Raw genomic sequence first — 20,029 nt, forward strand, 5'->3', positions numbered from 1 at the left:
CTGTAATAAATTTGAAATTTTGCTGCAAGTGAAAATAACCACCTTAAAACTAATGTTTCAGCTAGTTGGAAGACAGTTAACACCAGTGGGTTCCCTACAGCAATTTACAGGAAGATTCTATTAAGATGCTGTGGGGCAGCTATTGATGCTGCTATGTTTACAGTAAATTCAAGACTATTTGAACGAAAAGTTCTTCAATTAACAATTAAATCTGTCTTTTCAGTAACTGTGCTAATTGATTTCACTGACAGAACTGAAGTTCTGATAGTAGTCCTCTGAAAGTTTTCAGGATGCTTGTGTAACTGAAACAAAGTGTATGTGAACGATCCACAAAATGTAGGCAACCCATCCACAAATATTCATTTATTTAGTATACACTTCATACTTTACAACGCAATTGTAAATTGAGGGACACTAACTGGCTTTGTTAGAGACTACATGCAAAAAATGATGCAGATGCGTGCAAATGTAAGTAAAGGTCAAATGGTTTCTTTTCAATCAGATCTGTTTGGCTAGACTTTTTAAGTCATCTGACAGTTTGGTCATCTTATCCTATTTTAAAAGCTTGTTTCAAGTAATTTTACTCTCTACACCATCTCTGCTTCTTCTGCCATCTGTGGTTATTTTCTGCAGAAGCAGAACGTAATTGAGGAAAGCCGATTTGATACTGCCTTACCTGCAAGGCTTTATGCCAGTAGTTCTCAAACTTTTGCACTGTGACCCCTTTCACATAGCAAGCCTCTGAGTGCAAGCCCCCCTTATACAATTAAAAAACACTTTTTTATATATTTAACACCATTATAAATGCTGGATGCAAAGAGGGGGTTGGGGTGGAGACTGACAGCTCGCAACCCCTCATGTAATAACCTTGTGACCCTGATGGATCCCAACCCTCAGTTTGAGAACCCCTGCTCTATGCCTTTACTTGTTGTATCGTTTACTTTAGTCATTCTAATTTCCTGAATTTCTTAGTAAGAACATAACAAAAAAAAGGCCTAGTGGAATAATCTGCATACACTAACCCAGGGGTCAGCAACCTACGGCACGCGAGCCACCTTTGGCACGCGAGCCGATTTTGCCTGGCACACGGCTGCCAGCTGGGGTCGCGGCCCGCTGAGTGAAGCAGGACCAATGGCCAGGACCCCAGATTGGCAGCAGGTGCCCCCCCACGGCTCCCCCCTCACTACACTCGTTCTGCGGCTCCCGGGAATGAGAGACGCCGGGGCACGGGGCCCTGAGCCTGCTGCGGGAGGGGCAGCGGCAGCTCACACTCCTGGGAGCTGCAGAGCCTGAGCGCAGCGAGGGAGGAGCCGGGGGGTGCATGGGGCCCGCCGCCAGCATGCATCCACTTCAGGAGCCCCCCACCCCGGGGGGCCACTGGGCCACAGCCCAGGCAGGCGCGCCCCGTGTCCCCTCCGTCACCGCACTCAGGTTCTGCGGCTCCTGGAACTGTGAGTCGCCGCTGCTGTCCCTCCCACAGCTTCCCACCCCGCACTCCACATGGAGGCAGCGTCTGACCGGCATGGGCATGGTAAGGGGAGTCTCGGGGAGCAGTCAGGGAGCAGGGGGAGGGTTGGATGCGTGGGGAGGTTTGGGGGTCCTGTCAGGGGGCAGGGAATGGTTGGATGGGGTGTGGGAGTCCCCCGGGGGTCTGTCTGGGGGCAGGAGTGTTCATAAGGGTTGGGCAGTCAGGGGACAGGTAGGGTTGGGGGGGGGCAGTCAGGAAACAAGGAGCAGGGAGGCTTAGGCAGGGGGCGGGGTTCGGGGGGCAGTTAGGGGCAGGGGTTCCAGGAGGGGGCAGTCAGGGGACAAGGAGCAGGGGAGCGGGGGTTGGGGCTTCTGACTGGGGCAATTGGGATGGGAAGTGGGAGGGAATGGATGGGGCTAGGGCAGGAGTCTCTCCTCTTTTTGATGGTTGAAATATGGTAACCCTAGGCGAGGGGGGAGCCAGGGGGCTCCCACATACATCCACTGCAGCCTACAGAAGCCCCTGGGGGGGCACCGGGCCGCAGACTGAGCAGGAGAGGCAGGGCTCAGCTGCTCCCCGCTAGCGGTGCTGCTGCCACCTTTGCAGGGCTGCTGCCCCCCTGCACTGCGCTGGCTCCTCCATGGCTGGGGCTCGCTGCTGCCGCAAACGGGATGCTCTGACTCTCTGGTGCCTCCGGAAGGAGGCTCCTCCCTGCCGAGCTGCTGCAGCGGCCCATGCCCGGCAAAGCCAGTGAGTGGACTTCGGGTGGGGGCCACCTGGGTTGGGTTGGGAGGACTCGTGGGGGGGCTGTGCACCCTCCAGGGGAGTTCAGGGGGCAGGGAGGGGGGAACCTGGTCTGGAGAGCAGCCCCTGGGCATGGCTGGCCCCTGGGATCTATAAAGACTTGTTGGGGATTTGCCCATCAATGAACTGATGTGCAAGGTGGAAGTTTTGCCTAGGGCGCAAAATATCCTTGCACTGGCCCTGCCCGAGGGTGTGTGCACACCCCCGGTTAAGAATCACTGCACTAAACTGATAAGATTGCATTTTAAATTTAAATTTTAAATGAAGCTTCTTAAACATTTAAAAAAAATGTGTTTACTTTACATACAATAGTTTAGACTTAGAGAGAGATCTTATAAAAATGTTAAAATGTATTACCGGCACGCGAAACCTTAAATTAGAGTGAATAAATGAAGACTCGGCATACCACTTCTGAAAGGCTGCCGACCTCTGCACTAACCTCTGTTCCAATACCAGGCTGAATGCCTGAGTAGATAGTGTCTGGAGGAGGGCCCCCATATTTCCTCTGTCCAGTGGTCACATCCAGAGTGTAACCGGTCCGCTCTAGCAAAGCCTGAAAATTGTAAAAAGTTGTCACATTAGATGGTTTTAATGATGGTTAATTGGGACGGACATTTCCTAATCTGCACTTTGCCAGGACTGTAGAACAAGCTACAGGCCTCCTCAGGAAGCTGTGCAGGTCACTATCAGTGGGCACAGAAGTGTTACATTATATAGAAAAGTTAACAAAAAAAACTGTTTAGCTTGCTTTTCAGAAAAGGAAGACTGAACACACTTCTGTTTTAAACAGATGCATGTTAATTCTGGGACACCATGTCAATGTAACATATTTCCAGTATTTGCTGCATTCTGTATGATACACTGAACAGCACACTACTTTTCCCTTTTTCTTTTCTTTTTTTTTTTCCAGGGGGGGGAGAAGAGGGAGGGGGGGCATCAACTAGGCGGTCTGTCAAATTCGTGGCTATGAAAAAACACGCCATGGACCGTGAAATCTTGTCTTTTGTTTACTTTTACCCTATGCTATAGGATCATGCCTGGTATGACACTTTTCCTCAAAATTCTGTGGTAATATAGATACTTCTGGAAACTTGGGGAAAAAAAACACCCAGCACTTCACATGCAACAGTTATGACTATGGGTGTACTTAAACATGTGTGTGGGGGGGAGGGTTACATTTTTCGCAAGTTGGTCAGGGCATAAAGAGCAAATTTCACAGTTGTGTTCATATACACCTCTACTCTGATATAACGCGACCCAATATAACACAAATTCAGATATAACGCAGTAAAACAGCGCTCGGGTGGGGGTGGGGGAGTGCTGCGCACTCCAGCGGATCAAAGAAAGTTCAATATAATGCAGTTTCACCTATAATGCGGTAAGATTTTTTGGCTCCCGAGGACAGCATTATATCAGGGCAGAGGTGTAGTTGTATATCCATGCCACCCTTACTTCTACCAGCAGCTTCCACTCTCCCACTGCCCAGCTCTGAAGGCAGTGCCACCATCAGCAGCAGCGCAGAAGTAAAGGTGGTATGGAACGTACTGTATGAACACATCCACAAAATTTGCTCTTTACGCCCTGATCAACCTGAGAAAAATGTGTGATTTTTCCACGATTTAAGTAGACCCCATTCATAACAGCTGCTTAAGATGTGCGCTCTATTTTAAAGTGTCCAGAAATATCTATATTACCACAGAATTTGATGGAAAAAAAAAGTCACGCAGGCATGTTCTCTTCAGACAGACCTCAGTCTAGTCCTTCAAAGTAACATACTTACAGTAACCAAAGTTTCATATCAAGTATTTAATTTGAAAGACCTGCTAGTTTATTAGGGGAAGCATGCCTCTTCAGTATTTGTCTTATGTGCATTTGCTGGCAATGTCAGCATGGAAAGCTGCCGAACAGTGTGGTATGCTACTTCAGTGTATTGAAGAGAATTTATGAGCACACTCAAATTTACCCCATCTCTTTCTAGACACAAATACAGCTTACATTTTGTAATGGAGGAACAGGTATATCTAAATACATTACCTTAATCTTTGCTTCATCTGGTCCCTTTGTTGACTCTTGTACTTTGCTTCCTTGTTTCTCTCTCTGCCTGTAGGTCTTCATAACTCCACATAAAAATGCACTTTTGTTCTGTAGACGCAATTTATAAAGTAATTCAATTGGAGCGTATTATAAAAAGCCAACTAAAGCCACTGGATCTTTGCAATGCGTCATGTTAAGGATTCCTTTGGCATTTTGATTATTACATTAACAACATCTCAGCTATGTACATCAGAACAAAATGATGATAGAGACAATAAGGCTCCAGCTAGCACTAACAGGTCACACATTCACTCAGTATAATGTTGGAATGAGCATTCCAACATTAGAGGATTTTGCCTTGCACTCAAAATACCAATACCAAAGATATATGCCAAACTTCCAATTTGGGTTTGAAACATTAGAATCTGCAACATCAAGTATTTGCTTTATGGGAAGTCAGAAGTGCCAAAATACTATTATACTTATTTGCTCAACACTTCTGGAGCTCTCACCTTACCTGTACATGCGACAGGTCACTTTCTTTAAACTGCTGCAATACAGAGAGGGCTCCTTCTTCATTAAATTCCCTAAGAGCATCAATTGCTCTCTCATCAAGATCGACATAAGCTACCAACCCTAAAAAGTTAAAGACAGAAAAGTTACAGATTTCTGTTTAATTATACAAAGCAAGATGGCTAACAACTAAGCTATTTGCTTTTAAATCAAGCAACGGTTATACTTCATATTAGTAAATAGAATATGCATTATTTAATATTAACTACATACTCCTATACAAGTATATGAAAGGACATGGGTATACGAATGAAAAAGAAATTAAAATGTATATACCTAGGCACTAAAGTATATTAACTGCAATATTAAACCAAGAGTGTAATAGTTTCAGAAGCTTTGGGAATCCAGTCTGCTGCATAAAGCAATGCTACATACCAGGGTTTGAAATAATGAACTCTGGCTCATATTTCCAACAGATCTAGGAACCCAAAGCTTTAAGTTTCCTTTTTTTGAATGGAGCCATTCTAAAATACACTGACAGGGGAACATTGCCTATACCAGGGGTCAGCAACCTCTGGCATGCGGATTACCCTGGCGAGCCGCGTGCCAGAGGTTGTAGACCCCTGGCCTATACCTTACTCACTTGCCTATACCCTACCCTTAATATGCAAAAGTAGCTACTTGACTGAGGATCTGAGCACTTATAGCCACCTCCCACCTCAGCTCAAAAAGCATTAGAGATGGAACAATTCGTTTACTTCTTGAAGAAGGTGGGAAGAGTAGCAATTACAGTGGATTTTCCACTTGGGAAAGTACAAAAAACATTTTGACCCACCCAGTTTTTAGCAGCCAGAATCCAGAGACACATTATTTCGAGCCCTGTTATGTACCCCAAGTACACTATTATTAGCTTTACAGGTACAGACCCAAAGACAGTGGACCAGTTCTGAAGCGCATGTTATTTTGAGATTTAGAAGTTTTTCCTCTTTGAATATCCGTGGTTTTATGGAAGCTGTGGAGTGCTGCCAGTTACAGACAAAGATTACATTTTTCAAGAAACCTGCTGATATTTAACAGACTTCAGTGGGAATCCACATACAGAACTCCTCACAACACTTTTGAGCATTCTAGAATTTAAATTACTGCACACTCCTTAATCTCTACTGGAGTTCAGAAACACAATAACACAGAGCACAAAGACTGCATTTCAGAAATGATCCTGCATATTGGAAGGCACCTGTATCATTCACAAGTGAAAAGACTGAGCAGATTAAAAATCCCAAAGTACATCCCCAAATTTGGCTGTGGCATCAAAAGCAACTAATAGAGCTGATAAAATTCTGCATAGTGTAGAACATCTTCAGTTGGTATTAAGGAAATTTGAACAAATGTGTTTTCAAAAAAGTTACCCATGCAAGTCACACTAGCTAGTCAATTACTGGGTTAAAATACTCTTACTTGAGAACTCCTCACAACACAACGTAACAGCACCACCTTCTAGACTAGAGTCCCACAAGTCCCTTGCCCAGCCATTTACATCTACCCTCAAGCCATGATGTGGCTATCATCATAACCCACACTTAGAGAAATGCATCTCTAAGCAAATAAAAGCTGGCAGAAACTCACTGGACTGACTTCCAAAAGAGATCGTCCACACGAGCCAGAATATCAACATACTGAAGATGGAACTGCCTTCACTTGGTCTGTTGAATTTTTAGATTGTTTAAAAGGAGAAACTGGCATCTTGTCACTGAGGTATTCAGGTAAGTGCATGAAGCAGTTCCATTTATGTCTAAGCCTGTTCAAAGAACACTCTGAAGAGGAAGAGGAAGTTTCCATTTGTAAGACCAAAATAAAGGGGAGAAATTACCCCCCCCCCCAAAAAAAACAAAAAACTCTTCCTGCAAAGGGACCCTTTCTCGCTAGGATTTCCAGAGACCATATTATTCAATTTGCTGAATAGCTTACTCCTGGACTTGGGTTAAAATGAAGTTAGAGTGAAAACTTCAGTGTAATGACTGACATGGATTAAACTGTTCAGCTGGAACTAGACAGAACATAAAATCCATAGGCAGACTGGAGTTCAAATGTCGTCCCAGGCAAGACAAGCTAATTGCTTTCCCCATTGAGCCATCTACACAGCCCTTAAGTGTTTTAAGAGTCACTGTAAGGAGTTGACAGTAGAAAAGTAAAAGCAAAGTGATGACTGATTTGGATTAAGAAAAATGTGCAGTTTAGTATGCTGGAACATACATCTTTACTTGTGAAAGTCTAAGACAAACTGATGCACTGTCTCCTGAAGCAACTAGGACATCATTCAACACTAAGGATGATTCCAATAATTAAAGAGTCAGTGTCAAACCCAAATTTGCCTTCAGGGAAGTGAAAGTAGCAATACATTCAGAGCTTCACAGATCAAACACAGTGAGAATTTTTAAACCTTAATCTATAAAATTTGAAAATGGTATGCCCTCACTTTCATAACCAATCAGAAACAAGAAATGTATATTATACCTGTCTGAAATATTTCATCAAGTCTCTCTGCCACCTTCTGTGGGAGGCCTGCCTCTATCAGTGTCTTGTAGTGTTCTGTGTGAGTTACACTGGAAGTATCCATTGGTTCTTCCTCTTCTTTTAACTGTACCGCATTACCATTCACCTGATTAGCCATTTTATTATGCTGCTGGAAAAAATTCAGGAGCTATATTACATTAAGCCAGAAATAACTAGTTTGTAGGACAATGCATGATTTATCTAAACTAATTAGTATACATGCTGCAAATGACCTGTATCAAAATTGTATTTAATGCTTTTGGGATGCAGCTGATCTAAGTTTCAATAAGTACAGTCCTGTAACATTGTGGAACATGTACATGGAAGAATTTACATTTTTAAGTACTTCATGTACATCAGATCTAAACTTAACTTTGATTCTCAGTAAGGTATCTGGTTACCATAGCAGCTGGAGTGTACTGGTGTATTACATAACACCCTTCAATTCGTGAACAATAAGCCACATCAGAACTACTGCTATTTTCATCTCCCATTCCTCTAATCTTAAAATGATTATTTTTATGCAGGGTATCTTAACATATCAATGTCAATACACGTTTGCCAACTTTCACATAATTTCCTGGCTTGCTGTCATGACTTCTTTCAAACTCAACTTAATGTTACATGAGGGGCAATACTCTTTTGCTCAGCATGCTTCAGAACTCAAACAGGGAAAGTGCCATACTAAGACATATTACCAATTTCAATCCATAGTGGTACAAATCTGAAAGTGAAACACACTTCAGGTAGAATGTTTTAGATTCTGCAAATTGTAGCATAACAAGATACTTGGAATTTTACTAGTTTCAAACGAAGCCATGACTGCATCTTGAATTTCTGATATTAGTAAAAGACTTGATGCAACAATCAATACAGAGGTTGCAAGGATGTGCATTCAAAAGAGGCACAGCTACTGTCTTAGACAACTCCAATGGGCTTTGCCTAATTCACTGTAAATTTTGTCTCAATTTCTCTATTAGCCAGCCAATAGATGTTTTCACCTCAGCTTTCATGGCTGAGGTCGCAACCAACTACCCAGTGGAGAGATATTAGGATGGTCAACTGTATAAGATCAGCAGAGATTCAAATGGTGCTGGGCCGTATAAGACACGGAAGAAGAGTTGATGATGCATGTATCAGCAATGGAATGGTAACTACACAGACATATGCAACGTGACAGGAACAATGCAATATGTACTGGAATACATGATATGAAGATGGTTCAAGAATAAACCGTTTCTAATGTTAAAGCCTCAAGATATCTAGTCAGCTACCACAGAACAAATCTCCTAAACACCCAAGACAGACAAGCAACATATCCAAAGCTTCTAAACCAAAGCCTGTGCACTGTTCTGAAAATGCACCAGGACAAATTTGCTGGCTTGAGACAAATCATTCTTAATAGATGGACAAGAGATTCTGCAATGGACTGAGAGAACTGTGGTGACTGGGAAGGGACAAGACTAAAGTGACACTCCCTTATGCAAGCTATATAACAAAGCCAACTTCTGCAGCTGCATGGTATATATGTATCCACTTAGACTATTCATTCTGTTCTTGATCAAGCCTCATATTACTTTCTAATAAATTCAAATAAGATAATGTATAGTTTCTATTTACAGTGACAATATTACTGTACAGAACATGTTAATAGAACCATGCTTACGCACCACTATCCACAATATTAACCAAACTCACGTTATATTAAATCCCAAAACATTACTGAAATGTTAAGTTTGTGCAGTGAATTACACAAAAGTCAATAAATGCAAAATTAAGGCTAAAAATTTGCTTTGTGTTAGGTATCTGCCTTTGAATCTCATCTCTTCTCTCCCCCCAACCCCTTTGCCAGTTTTTTGTAGCTTGACAAAAAAATTTCTTTACTTTAGTGTCTCTCACTTACAGGGTTTTGCATAAGGAAATTGAATATACAGGGAAAGTGTGAAACTGATTACACAAAGTAAACAAGTGAAATAGACAAATAGCCTCAGTAATTGTGTTACCTCTCACAGTAAAAATGTTCACAAGTGTGTAGCTTAAGTTGATGTTGTCCCTTTAAGAGGCTTTTCCTAAAACTGGATTAACACTTCAAAAGTCATTTTCACACAGCATTAACATCTTCCATCAGGAGAGAGTTGAAGACTTTAGTCATGTTCTCAAGCTTGACTAAAACTTATGCTGAGAATCACTGGCTGTGCACCTCTGGCTGCAAACATAATGCATTTGCAGTTCCACAGCTAAAGCTTCTCAAACTATGAAGTTCTGCTTTTGTAACCTAATGGTATGAAATATTTAGTATCACTATCAGCTTGGTATCTATGTAGGAGTATACAATCCAATAAATTTTTGCTACAGTATTACTCCAATGCAGAATGCACTTTTAGTATGAATTTTAAGCCTATTTTACTTCACTTCACGTAAGTGTATTCTTCATGTTCTACGTTTATCTTTGCAAAAAACTTGAGAATTCATGAGATCACATAATTTAAGACTATTGTAATGCATATGCACAAGCCAGCAAAGTTAAAATTATTCATCCTTAACTATGCATTTCCTGTCATGTGTCTAACTGCAAACGCTTCTTTAAGTGTGATTCTACTCTGAAACATTAAGATATTATGGTAGGAGTATTTTTTGTCTCAGTGATTTCCAGATGACATGCACACCATTCCAATTACTAGCAGATGGGAAAAAATCTCTGCTTGTTTTGCAAAGTCAGATTAGAATCTGAGTGTTAAATGGTGATTTTTCTTTCATGCTTCAACACACAAGCCGAATCACATCCTCTGAAACACCCTTATGACCCCATTGTCTTCAATGGGGCTGCACAGGTAAACTGGAATTCAAGAGTCATACTGATGCACAAAGAGGAAGATAATCCAGCTCTCTTCCACTTAACTGTGTCAGATATGCAAACACAGCAGAAGTAAACACTAGTCAAATTTGTCACCAAAATAAAGTTAATCGAATATGCTGTAAGATCAGTTGATTAAGAAGGTAACATGTTTACTTTAATTATTCAGACTAGAAAAGAACTTTGCAGTTAAACAAGTGTTAAAAAAAAAAAAAGATATTTGAGTTTGCACATGGATCACATCCATGATGTGGCTCAACTACCAAACAGCCATATGTGAAAGCACAAAATGTACATATAAAAACTGAAGAAACTGTGCAATTTCTTCATGTGCACAAGTAACAAGTTTCTGGGGGACAGGGAAATTCTTTAACCCAGATGTATGCAAAGATTAGAGATGCATACTAACGTAAATGATCCTTCTGGAAGTGTATGAGATATGTAGAATGTGCAAAGATGAGTGGACTTCAGAAAGTGCGTACCTATAAAGATGTGCCTATTGAGCAAGCAGCAGTATGCAAAGTTTGGGAGCAACTGTAGACTGTAAGTGTGGATGTTTAGTGTAGAATCCATATTGGTGTCCAGGCCATTACCTAACTGCACCATTTTGAAGTTGCAGAATGGTGTTTTACACAAGACTCCATATTGGCACTGCCAACTATGCAACTGAAGACCGCACTGTATTTTTGTTGAATTACCTGCCCACACATATCTCAAAGTCTTATAATCCTCATTGAGGTCTAGCCACATGCAAAATTGGAACTCTGGGTGCTTTTTAGTTACCGGAGGGGGGGGGGGTTATACTCAAGTAATTCAAGTAGTTAAACCTACATTTTTCCACAAAAGTAGTTCTCCTTTAGTATAAGTCCAACTACAAGATGATACAGCAGCTGAGAACAGAGACTTGTCCTGGACTGCTATTCAGCTTGCTACAACACTTCTGGTACCAGGGGCAGCAAATCTTTACTTAGTCAACTTTAAAGTGCAGCAGGCATAACTAAAAACCTTATGGATAATTTTGCATTGAGCCTGCACCAAAGCCATTTCTAAGGGCTTGTCTCCACTTACCGGTGGATCGACGCTGCAGCGATCAATCCATCGGGAATCGATTTATTGAGTCTAGTGAAGACCTGCTAAATCAACCGCCGATTCCTCTCCCGTCAACTCCGGTACTCCACCAGAATGAGAAGCATAAGGTAAGTCGCTGGGAGAAACTCCCGTCGACCCAGCGCCATGTAGACACCACCGTAAGATGACCTAAGGTACGTATTTACGTAGCTGGAGTGGCATAATTTAGGTCAATTTACCCCCACAGTGTAGACCTGCCCTAATTCCCCCCACCCCCCTGCCATCACCACCTACTAGACAGCTAATGCCTCACTGGAGGTTTAAAGACATTACATTGAACATTTTGAAGTTCAGCCATTTGATTTATCAATTAATCAAAAAAAAAAAAGTTTTTTTTTAAAAACTGAAAAATTATATCCTAACAGTAGCTTTACTGAAGCACAGTAGAACAGATTTATCCATCCCTCCCCCTCAAAAAAGTTACCTTCAGTCTAAGGCCTGGTCTACACTACTATTTTAGGTCGAATTTAGCAGCGATACCTCGATTTAAGCCTGGACCCATCCACACGATGAAGCCCTTTTTTTCTATTTAAATGGTTCTTTAGATCGATGTCTTTACTCCACCTCTGACAAGGGGATTAGTGCTGAAATCGGCCTTGCCGGGTCAAATTTGGAGTAGTGTGGACGCAATTCGATGGTATTGGCCTTCGGGAGCTATCCCAGAGTGCTCCATTGTGACCGCTCTGGCCAGCGCTCTCAATTCTGATGCACTGGCCAGGTAGACAGGAAAAGGCCCGCAAACTTTTGAATCTCATTTCCTGTTTAGCTAGCATGGTAAGGTACAGATCTCATCAGCAGAGGTGATCATGATGGAGTCCCAAGATCGCAAAAGAGATCCAGCATGGACCGAATGGGAGGTTCGAATGGGGAGACGAATCCGAGCTAGCTGAACTCCGTTCCAGTAAACAAAATACCAAAACATTAGAAAAAGTCTCAAAGGGCATGAAGGACAGAGGCCATAACAGGGACGCACAGCAGTGCCGCATGAAAATTAAGGAGCTAAGGCAAGCCTACCACAAAACCAGACAGGCAAATGGAAGGTCCGGGGCAGAGCCGCAGACATGCTGCTTCTACGCTGAGCTGCATGCTATGCTAGGGGGTGCAGCCACCACTACCCCAACCCTGTGCTTTGACTCCGTCAATGGAGAATCACGCAACAAGGAAGAGGGTTTTGGGGACGAGGAAGATGGTGACAAAGATTGAAGAAAGCTCACAGCAAGGAAGCGGAGAAACCGGTTTCCCCAACAGCCAAGATATGTTTTTCACCCTGGACCTGGAGCCAGTACCCCACAAACCCATCCAAGGCGTGCTCCTGGACCCCGTAGGTGGAGAAGGGACCTCTGGTGAGTGTACCTTTGTAAATATTACACATGGTTTAAAATAAAGCATGTTTAATGATTAATCTGCCCTGGCATTCACGGCCAGTACAGCTAGTGCAAAAGTCTGTTACCGTGCATGCAGATGGAGCGGAAATCCCGGTGTTTGCTGGCATTCAGACAACACCTGTTCTCTCTCTCTCTGTGTTATCCTCAGGAAAGTGATAGATATCATTCATGGTCACCTGGTTGAAATAGGGTGCTTTTATTAAAGGGACATTCAGAGGTGCCTGTTCCTGCTTGGTTGTGGCTAAACAGAAATGTTCCCTGCTGCTAGCCACGCGGTGGGGGGAGGGGGTGAAGTGATCATCCCACAGAATAGCATGGGAGTGGGCTATTTGGGTTTGTGCTCCACACTAACCCACAAACCGCAGCCCCTCCTTTTAAATTGCAAACCCATTTTAAATGGCCAACCCAACAGCTGCTTGGTATGGGAAACGAGGGTGCTGCTGTTTGAAACCATTCCCACATGTTATGAAGGTTAAAGAAGCCAAAAGACTGTGGCTTACCATGGCTGCCTGCAAAACGAATTCTACTGCCTGGCACGGCGGGAGTGATCTCTCACACCACACCAGCAGGCCCTCAATATAAGAGGCAAAATGCTACCTTGTAACAAAAGCACATGTGCTGTGTAATGTGAACAGCAAGGTCTAATGGGAAAGAGTGATCCTATTGTTCTCTAAAATCTCCCTCCTTCCCCCCCCCCCCCCAGCTGCAAATGCTTCTCCTTTGCAGAGGCTAGTGAAGATTAGAAGGGGGAGGAAGGAAAAAAAAAACGCACTCAGGATGAGATGTTCTCAGAGCTACTGCTGTCCTCCCACACTGACAGAGCTCACCAGAATGTGTGGAGGCAGACGATGTCAGAGTGCAGGAAAGCACAACAGGAACGCGAGGAGAGCTGGCGGGCTGAAGAGGATAGGTGGCATCAGCTTGCTGACAGAAGGCAAGAGTCGATGCTCCGACTGCTGGAGCATCAAACTTATATGCTCCAGCATATGGTTGAGCTGCAGGAAAGGCAGCAGGAACGCAGACCGCCGCTACAGCCGCTGTGTAACCAACTGCCCTCCTCACCAAGTTCCATAGCCTCCTCACCCAGACGCCCAAGAACACCTGGGGGGGGGGGGGGGGAGAGGGCGTGCCCCTCCAGCCACTCCACCCCAGAGGATTGCCTAAGCACCAGAAGGCTGGCCTTCAATAAGTTTTTAAGTTATAAAGTGAGGTGTGGCCTTGTCCTTCCCTCTGCCCCCACCCCTCCCCGGGCTACCTTGGCAGTTAACCCCCTATTTGTGTGATGAATTAATAAAGAATGCATGAATGTGAAGTAACAATGATTTTATTGCCTCTGCAAGTGGTGATCGAAGGGGGGCGGGGAAGGTGTTTAGCTTAGAGGGAAGTAGAGTGAACCAAGGGAGGGGAGGGTCATCAAGGAGAAACAAACAGAACTTTCACACCGTAGCCTGGCCAGTCATGAAACTAGTTTTCAAAGCTTCTCTGATGCACAGCATGTCCTGCTGTACTCTTCTAACCACCCTGGAGTGCAGGATTACACCCTGCATGTAATCAGCGGCCAGGCGATTTGCCTTCACCCCGCCATAAACGTCTCCCCCTTACTCTCACAGATATTGAGGAGCGCACAGTAAGCTGTAATAACAATAGGAATATTGCTGAGGTCTATCTAAGTCAGTAAACTGCGCCAGCGCACTTTTAAACAGCCAAATGCACATTCTACCACCATTCTGCACTTGCTCAGCCTATAGTTGAACAGTTCTTGACTACTGTCCAGGCTGCCTGTGTATGGCTTCATGAGCCATGGCATTAAGGGGTAGGCTGGGTCCCCAAGGATAACTACAGGCAGTTCAACATCCCCAACGGTTATTTTCTGGTCTGGGAAGAAAGTCCCTTCCTGCAGCTTTTGAAACAGACCAGAGTTCCTGAAGACATGAGCGTCATGTACCTTTCCTGGCCATCCCACCTTGATGCTGGTGAAACATCCCTTGTGATCCACCAGTGCTTGCAGCACCATTGAAAAGTACCCCTTGCGGTTTATGTACTCACTGGCTTAGTGCTCTGGTGCCAAGATAGGGATATGGGTTCCGTCTATTGCCCGACCAGTTAGGGAATCTCATTGCAGCAAAGCCATCGACTATGACCTGCACATTTCCCAGAGTCACTACCCTTGATATCAGCAGATCTTTTATTGCGTGGCCTACTTGGATCACAGCAGCCCCCACAGTAGATTCGCCCACTCCAAATTGATGCCCAACTGACCGGTAGCTGTCTGGCATTGCAAGCTTCCACAGGGCTATCGCCACTCGCTTCTCAGCTGTGAGGGCTGCTCTCATCTTGGTATTCTGGCACTTCAGGGCAGAGGAAAGCAAGTCACAAAGTTCCATGAAAGTGCCCTTACGCATGCAAAGGTTTCACAGCCACTAGGAATCATCCCACACCTGCAACGCTATGTGGTCCCACCAGTCTGTGCTTATTTCCCGAGCTCAGAATCAGCATTCCACAGCATGAATTTGCCCCATTAACACCATGAGGTGCACACTGCCAGGACCCGTCCTTTGCGAGAAGTCTATATCCATGTCTATGTCCTCATCACTCTTGTCACCGCGCTGCTGTCGCCTCCTGGCCTGGTTTTGCTTTGGCAGGTTCTGGTTCTGCATATACTCCAGGATACTGTGTGTGGTGTTTACAGTGCTCATAACTGCCTCGCTGATCTGAGTGGGCTCCATGATCCAGTGCTATGGCATCTGGGCTGAAAAAAGGCACAAACGACTGTCTGCTCTGATGGGAGGGAGGGGCGACTGACAACATGGCTTACAGGGAATTACAGTCCACAAAGGGGGTAGCTTTGCATCAAGGAAAAACACAAACAACTGTCACACACAGAATGGCCCCCTCGGGTTTAGCAAGCCATTGATTTCATGGAGGGAGGGAGGAAGCAAATGAATACAAAACAAATCGGGTCTATTTCTTGTTTTGATCCACTCCATCTATCTTTTACATCTTTAGGGGTGCAGTTTGACTGCTACCCATTGTCAGCTCCTGGGTGCTCGGCAGAAGATGGGAATGACCTAGCTGAGTCACTCCCATGTCTGCCCAGGCGCCCCGACCGTTCACACCGAGGTTGGTTAAAAGAGTACCCAGGAATATGACAATGAAGGCTACCATTCGTAATGCACCATCTGCTGCCAAAAGACAACGAGCTGCTGCTGTGTAGCAATGCAGTCCCCTGTCTGCCAGCAGCCAGGAGACGTACGGTGACGGTGAGCTGAGCAGGCTCCAGGCTTGCCGTGGTATGGCATCTACTCAGGTAACCCAGGAAAAAGGGCACAAAACGATTGTCTGCCATTGCTTTCACGGAGGGAGGGAGGCCTGACAACATTTACCCAGAACCACCAACGACACTGTTTTTGCCCCCATCAGGCATTGGGATCTCAACCCAGAATCCCAATGGGCAGCGGAGACTGCGGGAACTGTAGGATAGCTACTCACAGCCACTCACTGTGCAACGCTCCAGAAGTCAATGCTAGCCTTGGTACTGTGGACGCAGTCTGCCGACTTAATGCACTCAGAGCATTTTGTGTGGGGACACACAATCGACTGTATACAAAAAAAAAACTTAGTGTAGACATATCCTTAGATCATGGAAAGTTTAAACCCAAAAGAAGAATTTAAGGAAGATGTGAGGGAATGCAAGGGTTTATAATGGAAGTTGAACTGTGACTTGAATTACCGAAGAACCTCACTAGCTCACACTACTGACTAGCAATCCAGAAGAAAGTTTTGCAAGTTCTACACACCAAAAAAAAAAAAAACTGTAATACATCAGTTTACTTTAAGCCCGTGGTTTTCAACCTTGGTCTGCAGACCCTGAGGGGCCCGCAGATTATGTCTAAGACTTCCAAAGGGGTCCAGACCTTCAATTGAAATGCAGGGGGTCCACAAAATTTAAAAAAAGGTTGAAAACTACTGCCTTAAGCAATACTTGTGATACAAGTGAGTAGTTATTTATGACAGTGTAAAAGTAGTGAACAAGCGACAGGACTAAATTTTTGCTATGAAGTTACTGCCTTCATGCAAATTAAGAGCTTTGCAGATTACCAAGATCCAAAGTCTAACTTCTACTACAGTAAATACAATTGTTACAATGAGTATTTAACACATCCACCCCTCCAGAGCAGTTCTTCTCAACTTTTCCCATAAAATGACCTCATGATATGGGAAAGCATAGGGACACCTCCCCTATATCTAGAGGGATGTCATTACAACCCCAGGTTGAGACTGTGTTCAAGAGTATCTATATGCTCTGCCATCATGGTATGAACGCCTACGGCTACAACTTCACTGCAAAACTAACTCATATTACATTATCTATATTTGAGTCAACTCCCTCTCAAGGTAGCCTAACAACACTCCAGATGCATAGAATGACTGAGGGTTTGTCTACACTAAAAATGCTGCAGATGCACCACTGGAAGGCTTCAGTTAAGATGCTACCTATGCCAATTGGAGAGTTTCTACCAGTGACCCTGCACTGGGGCTTAGGTCAGTTTAACTGCATTGCTAAGGGGGATAGATTTTCTCACGCCTCTGAGCGATAGTTATATATACTAGAAATTTAGGTCGGTATATCAAGCTTCAGTAATTGTACTAGCAGCTGACAAATTGTGCTAACTCCTCCCCCCCCCCCCCCCCACACACACACTCCACAAATGGGTCAGCTAACTCAAGTTACAAACAGGACCACTCTCAAGTTAAAGGTTTGAGTGTGGATGGGACTCAAGTTAGGGACAATACTTGAGTTATCACTCAAATTAATTCTACAGTGAAGACATGCCCTAATATCCATGAATTTATCTTCCAAAAGGGCACTTCACTTCTCTATCTACCACACAGTGATACTGCCAGAATAAATCCATTTGTTTTTGGTGTGAATCCCAGTAATACTTGTCAAGTATCAGAAGGGTAGCCATGTTAGTCTGGATCTGTAAAAGCAGCAAAGAGTCCTGTGGTACCTTATAGACTAAACAGATGTATTGGAGCATGAGCTTTCGTGGGTGATACCCACTTCGTCGGATGCATTTCCACTATATGCATCCGACGAAGTGGGTATTCACCCACGAAAGCTCATGCTCCAATACATCTGTTAGTCTATAAAATAATACTTGTGTACAGACACTTGAGCAGGGATGTTAAATACTCTTAGGAAACATGGCTTTTAGAATAAAAAGGTTAAGTAGAATTTTGCTAGTCTGCAAACCCTATAATTTACACAGAAAAGCCAGTCACTTCACAGAAAGGATTTAAAAAAGCACTGTAGTTAGGAATTACAGAAGCTTTTTTATTCCTTAAAAATACACTGTATATGACACTAGTAATTGTTCTGTAATACATTATAAATAGGACTCCAAAAAGTTTGAGGCCCTCCCAATGCTCTCCACAGCACAATAGTATCAAAGCTGATGGAATCTTCTTGCTCAGTACTGGGAGAGATGACAAAAAAAGATAAAGAAAAGCCTAATCAACTTCCTCTAAATAAACCTATGTTGAACCATAGGTCAAGTAGGGTAACTGGCTACATTCACAGTGTAATGGATAACAAAGCCACTAAAATACAGTAACTAAATCCACTTTAAAAACATGTATTTTTTAATTAATGTTAGTGAACAGAAGTTCAGTAAGGTTTACAAAAGAAAATGCACATTCATAGTAATCAGGTCCTAGAGAATTTTATCTTTCTCGCACTAAACAAGATTTACCATCTGGAACGAAGTAGATAAATGGTAACTTAATTATTTTATATAGGTTTAATGCAAAATTTAGGTTACTAAAACCCAAATACTTCCTACGGGTGGTTTTACAGAGAACAGATGTGTCATCATCATGGCAATACAGATAAATCAGCATTTAGTCAAAGTATTTCCTAACCAACCCATGCACACGTTGTAGTGGAGATAAAGGGTCTCATGTGGCCAGCAGCCATGAGGCTTTGCCTCCAGGCACCTTCCCTGAGCTGCTATATAGTGGTACAGGCTGAAGAGGGAGAGAGCTGCGCTTTACCCACAGGTGATGTAATGCAATAGGACGGCGTTAAGCCTAACACGGAGCAGGAACCACCACCTGCCTCTCGTCACCTACACACAAGAACCAATCCACGTGGTCGAGCGGAGCGGAGGTGGTCAGTCTTCCGCTACCCCCGTCCTTAGGCCCGACCCGTACGCAAAGCGAAGCGGACCTCCCCCCCCGGCTCGCCGCACACACCGCAGGGAACCAGCCACCCAGCAGCCACGGTGCCCCGCGCACTACAGACCGGGCAGCGCCGGCCTACGCCCCACGCGCCGCTGGCCGCCTCAGCAGCCCCACTCCCCGACGGCCCCACCATCCCAAGCCAGGTGCCCAGCAGCGGCCTACAGCCCCCGCCTTCCACAAGGCCCCGGCCGCGCCGGGCCTCGCTAGAGCCTGTGGCTATCCCCCATCGGCGCAGGCCCGGCTGGGGACTCTCCGCCACGGAGCGCGGCAGCCCGGCTCTTCTCCGCCCCCGCCCGGTGGCAGCTCAGCGACACTCACCGGAGCGCGGCCTGCGCAGCGCGGCTGAGGCCTAAGCAGCGACTGCAAATGGCGCGCGCGCACTTCCTCTCTCCTCATGGACGGCGGCGCGACCCCGGCAACACGCGGGGTTTCCCGGAACTGCTTCCAGGGATCCCTGTATTAGCCAATCAGCATATTGGGCGTCAGACAAGCACCATGCGAAACCTATTAGAGCTGGGAGGCGAGACTCTCTTATTCCCGCTGGCCAATTAGAGAAGACAGCGAGATCACCCGCGCAACGACGAAGGCAAACGCACAAGCAGGGGCAGAGATCAGGGATTTAAAGAGGCAGCTGCGTTCCTCCCGCCACCTAGCTAAACAAAGGGAGGGTGAGACGGGCCCTGCCCTTTACTACCGAGAGGCCTCCCAGAGCTGGGCGGGGCTGCCCGCTGGCGGGACGGAGTCTGTCCACCCCTCCAGGTCTCTGTCCCCATCCTGGGCGGGATGCTGTCTCTCTGCTCCCCTCCCTCTAGTCCACTCCCCTGCCCTCACTAGCTCCTGCCCCGGCACCCAAACTCCATCCCAGTTCCCTGCCCTCAATGCACCACTAAGTATTATCTATACCAGGGGCAGGCAACCTATGGCATGCGTGCCAAAGGCAGCCCGCGAGCTGATTTTCAGCGGCACTCACACTGCCTGGGTCCTGGCCACCGGTCTGGGGGGCTCTGCATTTTAATTTAATTTTAAAAGAAGCTTCTTAAACAT

The 20,029-nt window shown here is 44.9% G+C and overlaps 1 protein-coding gene across 4 annotated transcripts in view; it reads right to left on the reverse strand.

Annotated features, from left to right (window-relative positions):
- HNRNPR (heterogeneous nuclear ribonucleoprotein R) overlaps nt 1-19,533 on the reverse strand; it is a 62,240-nt gene extending 42,707 nt beyond the window's left edge. The window contains exons 1-6 of one of the 4 annotated variants that reach the window (XM_039511618.1): nt 19,304-19,410; nt 12,805-12,915; nt 7,334-7,499; nt 4,824-4,942; nt 4,307-4,414; nt 2,712-2,825 (exon numbers count right to left, since the gene is read on the reverse strand). In XM_039511618.1, coding sequence (XP_039367552.1) covers nt 2,712-2,825; nt 4,307-4,414; nt 4,824-4,942; nt 7,334-7,499; nt 12,805-12,846 — 549 coding nt within the window. In that variant the 5' untranslated portion in view covers nt 12,847-12,915; nt 19,304-19,410. Of the gene's footprint in view, nt 1-2,711; nt 2,826-4,306; nt 4,415-4,823; nt 4,943-7,333; nt 7,503-12,804; nt 12,916-19,303 lie in introns of all 4 variants that reach the window. The other 3 variants (XM_039511615.1, XM_039511616.1, XM_039511619.1) reach the window with 3 other exon arrangements.
- Between the last annotated feature and the right edge of the window lie 496 nt (nt 19,534-20,029).

The sequence above is a fragment of the Mauremys reevesii genome, linkage group 23 (assembly GCF_016161935.1).
Source record: "Mauremys reevesii isolate NIE-2019 linkage group 23, ASM1616193v1, whole genome shotgun sequence".
Taxonomy (NCBI): Eukaryota; Metazoa; Chordata; order Testudines; family Geoemydidae; genus Mauremys; species Mauremys reevesii.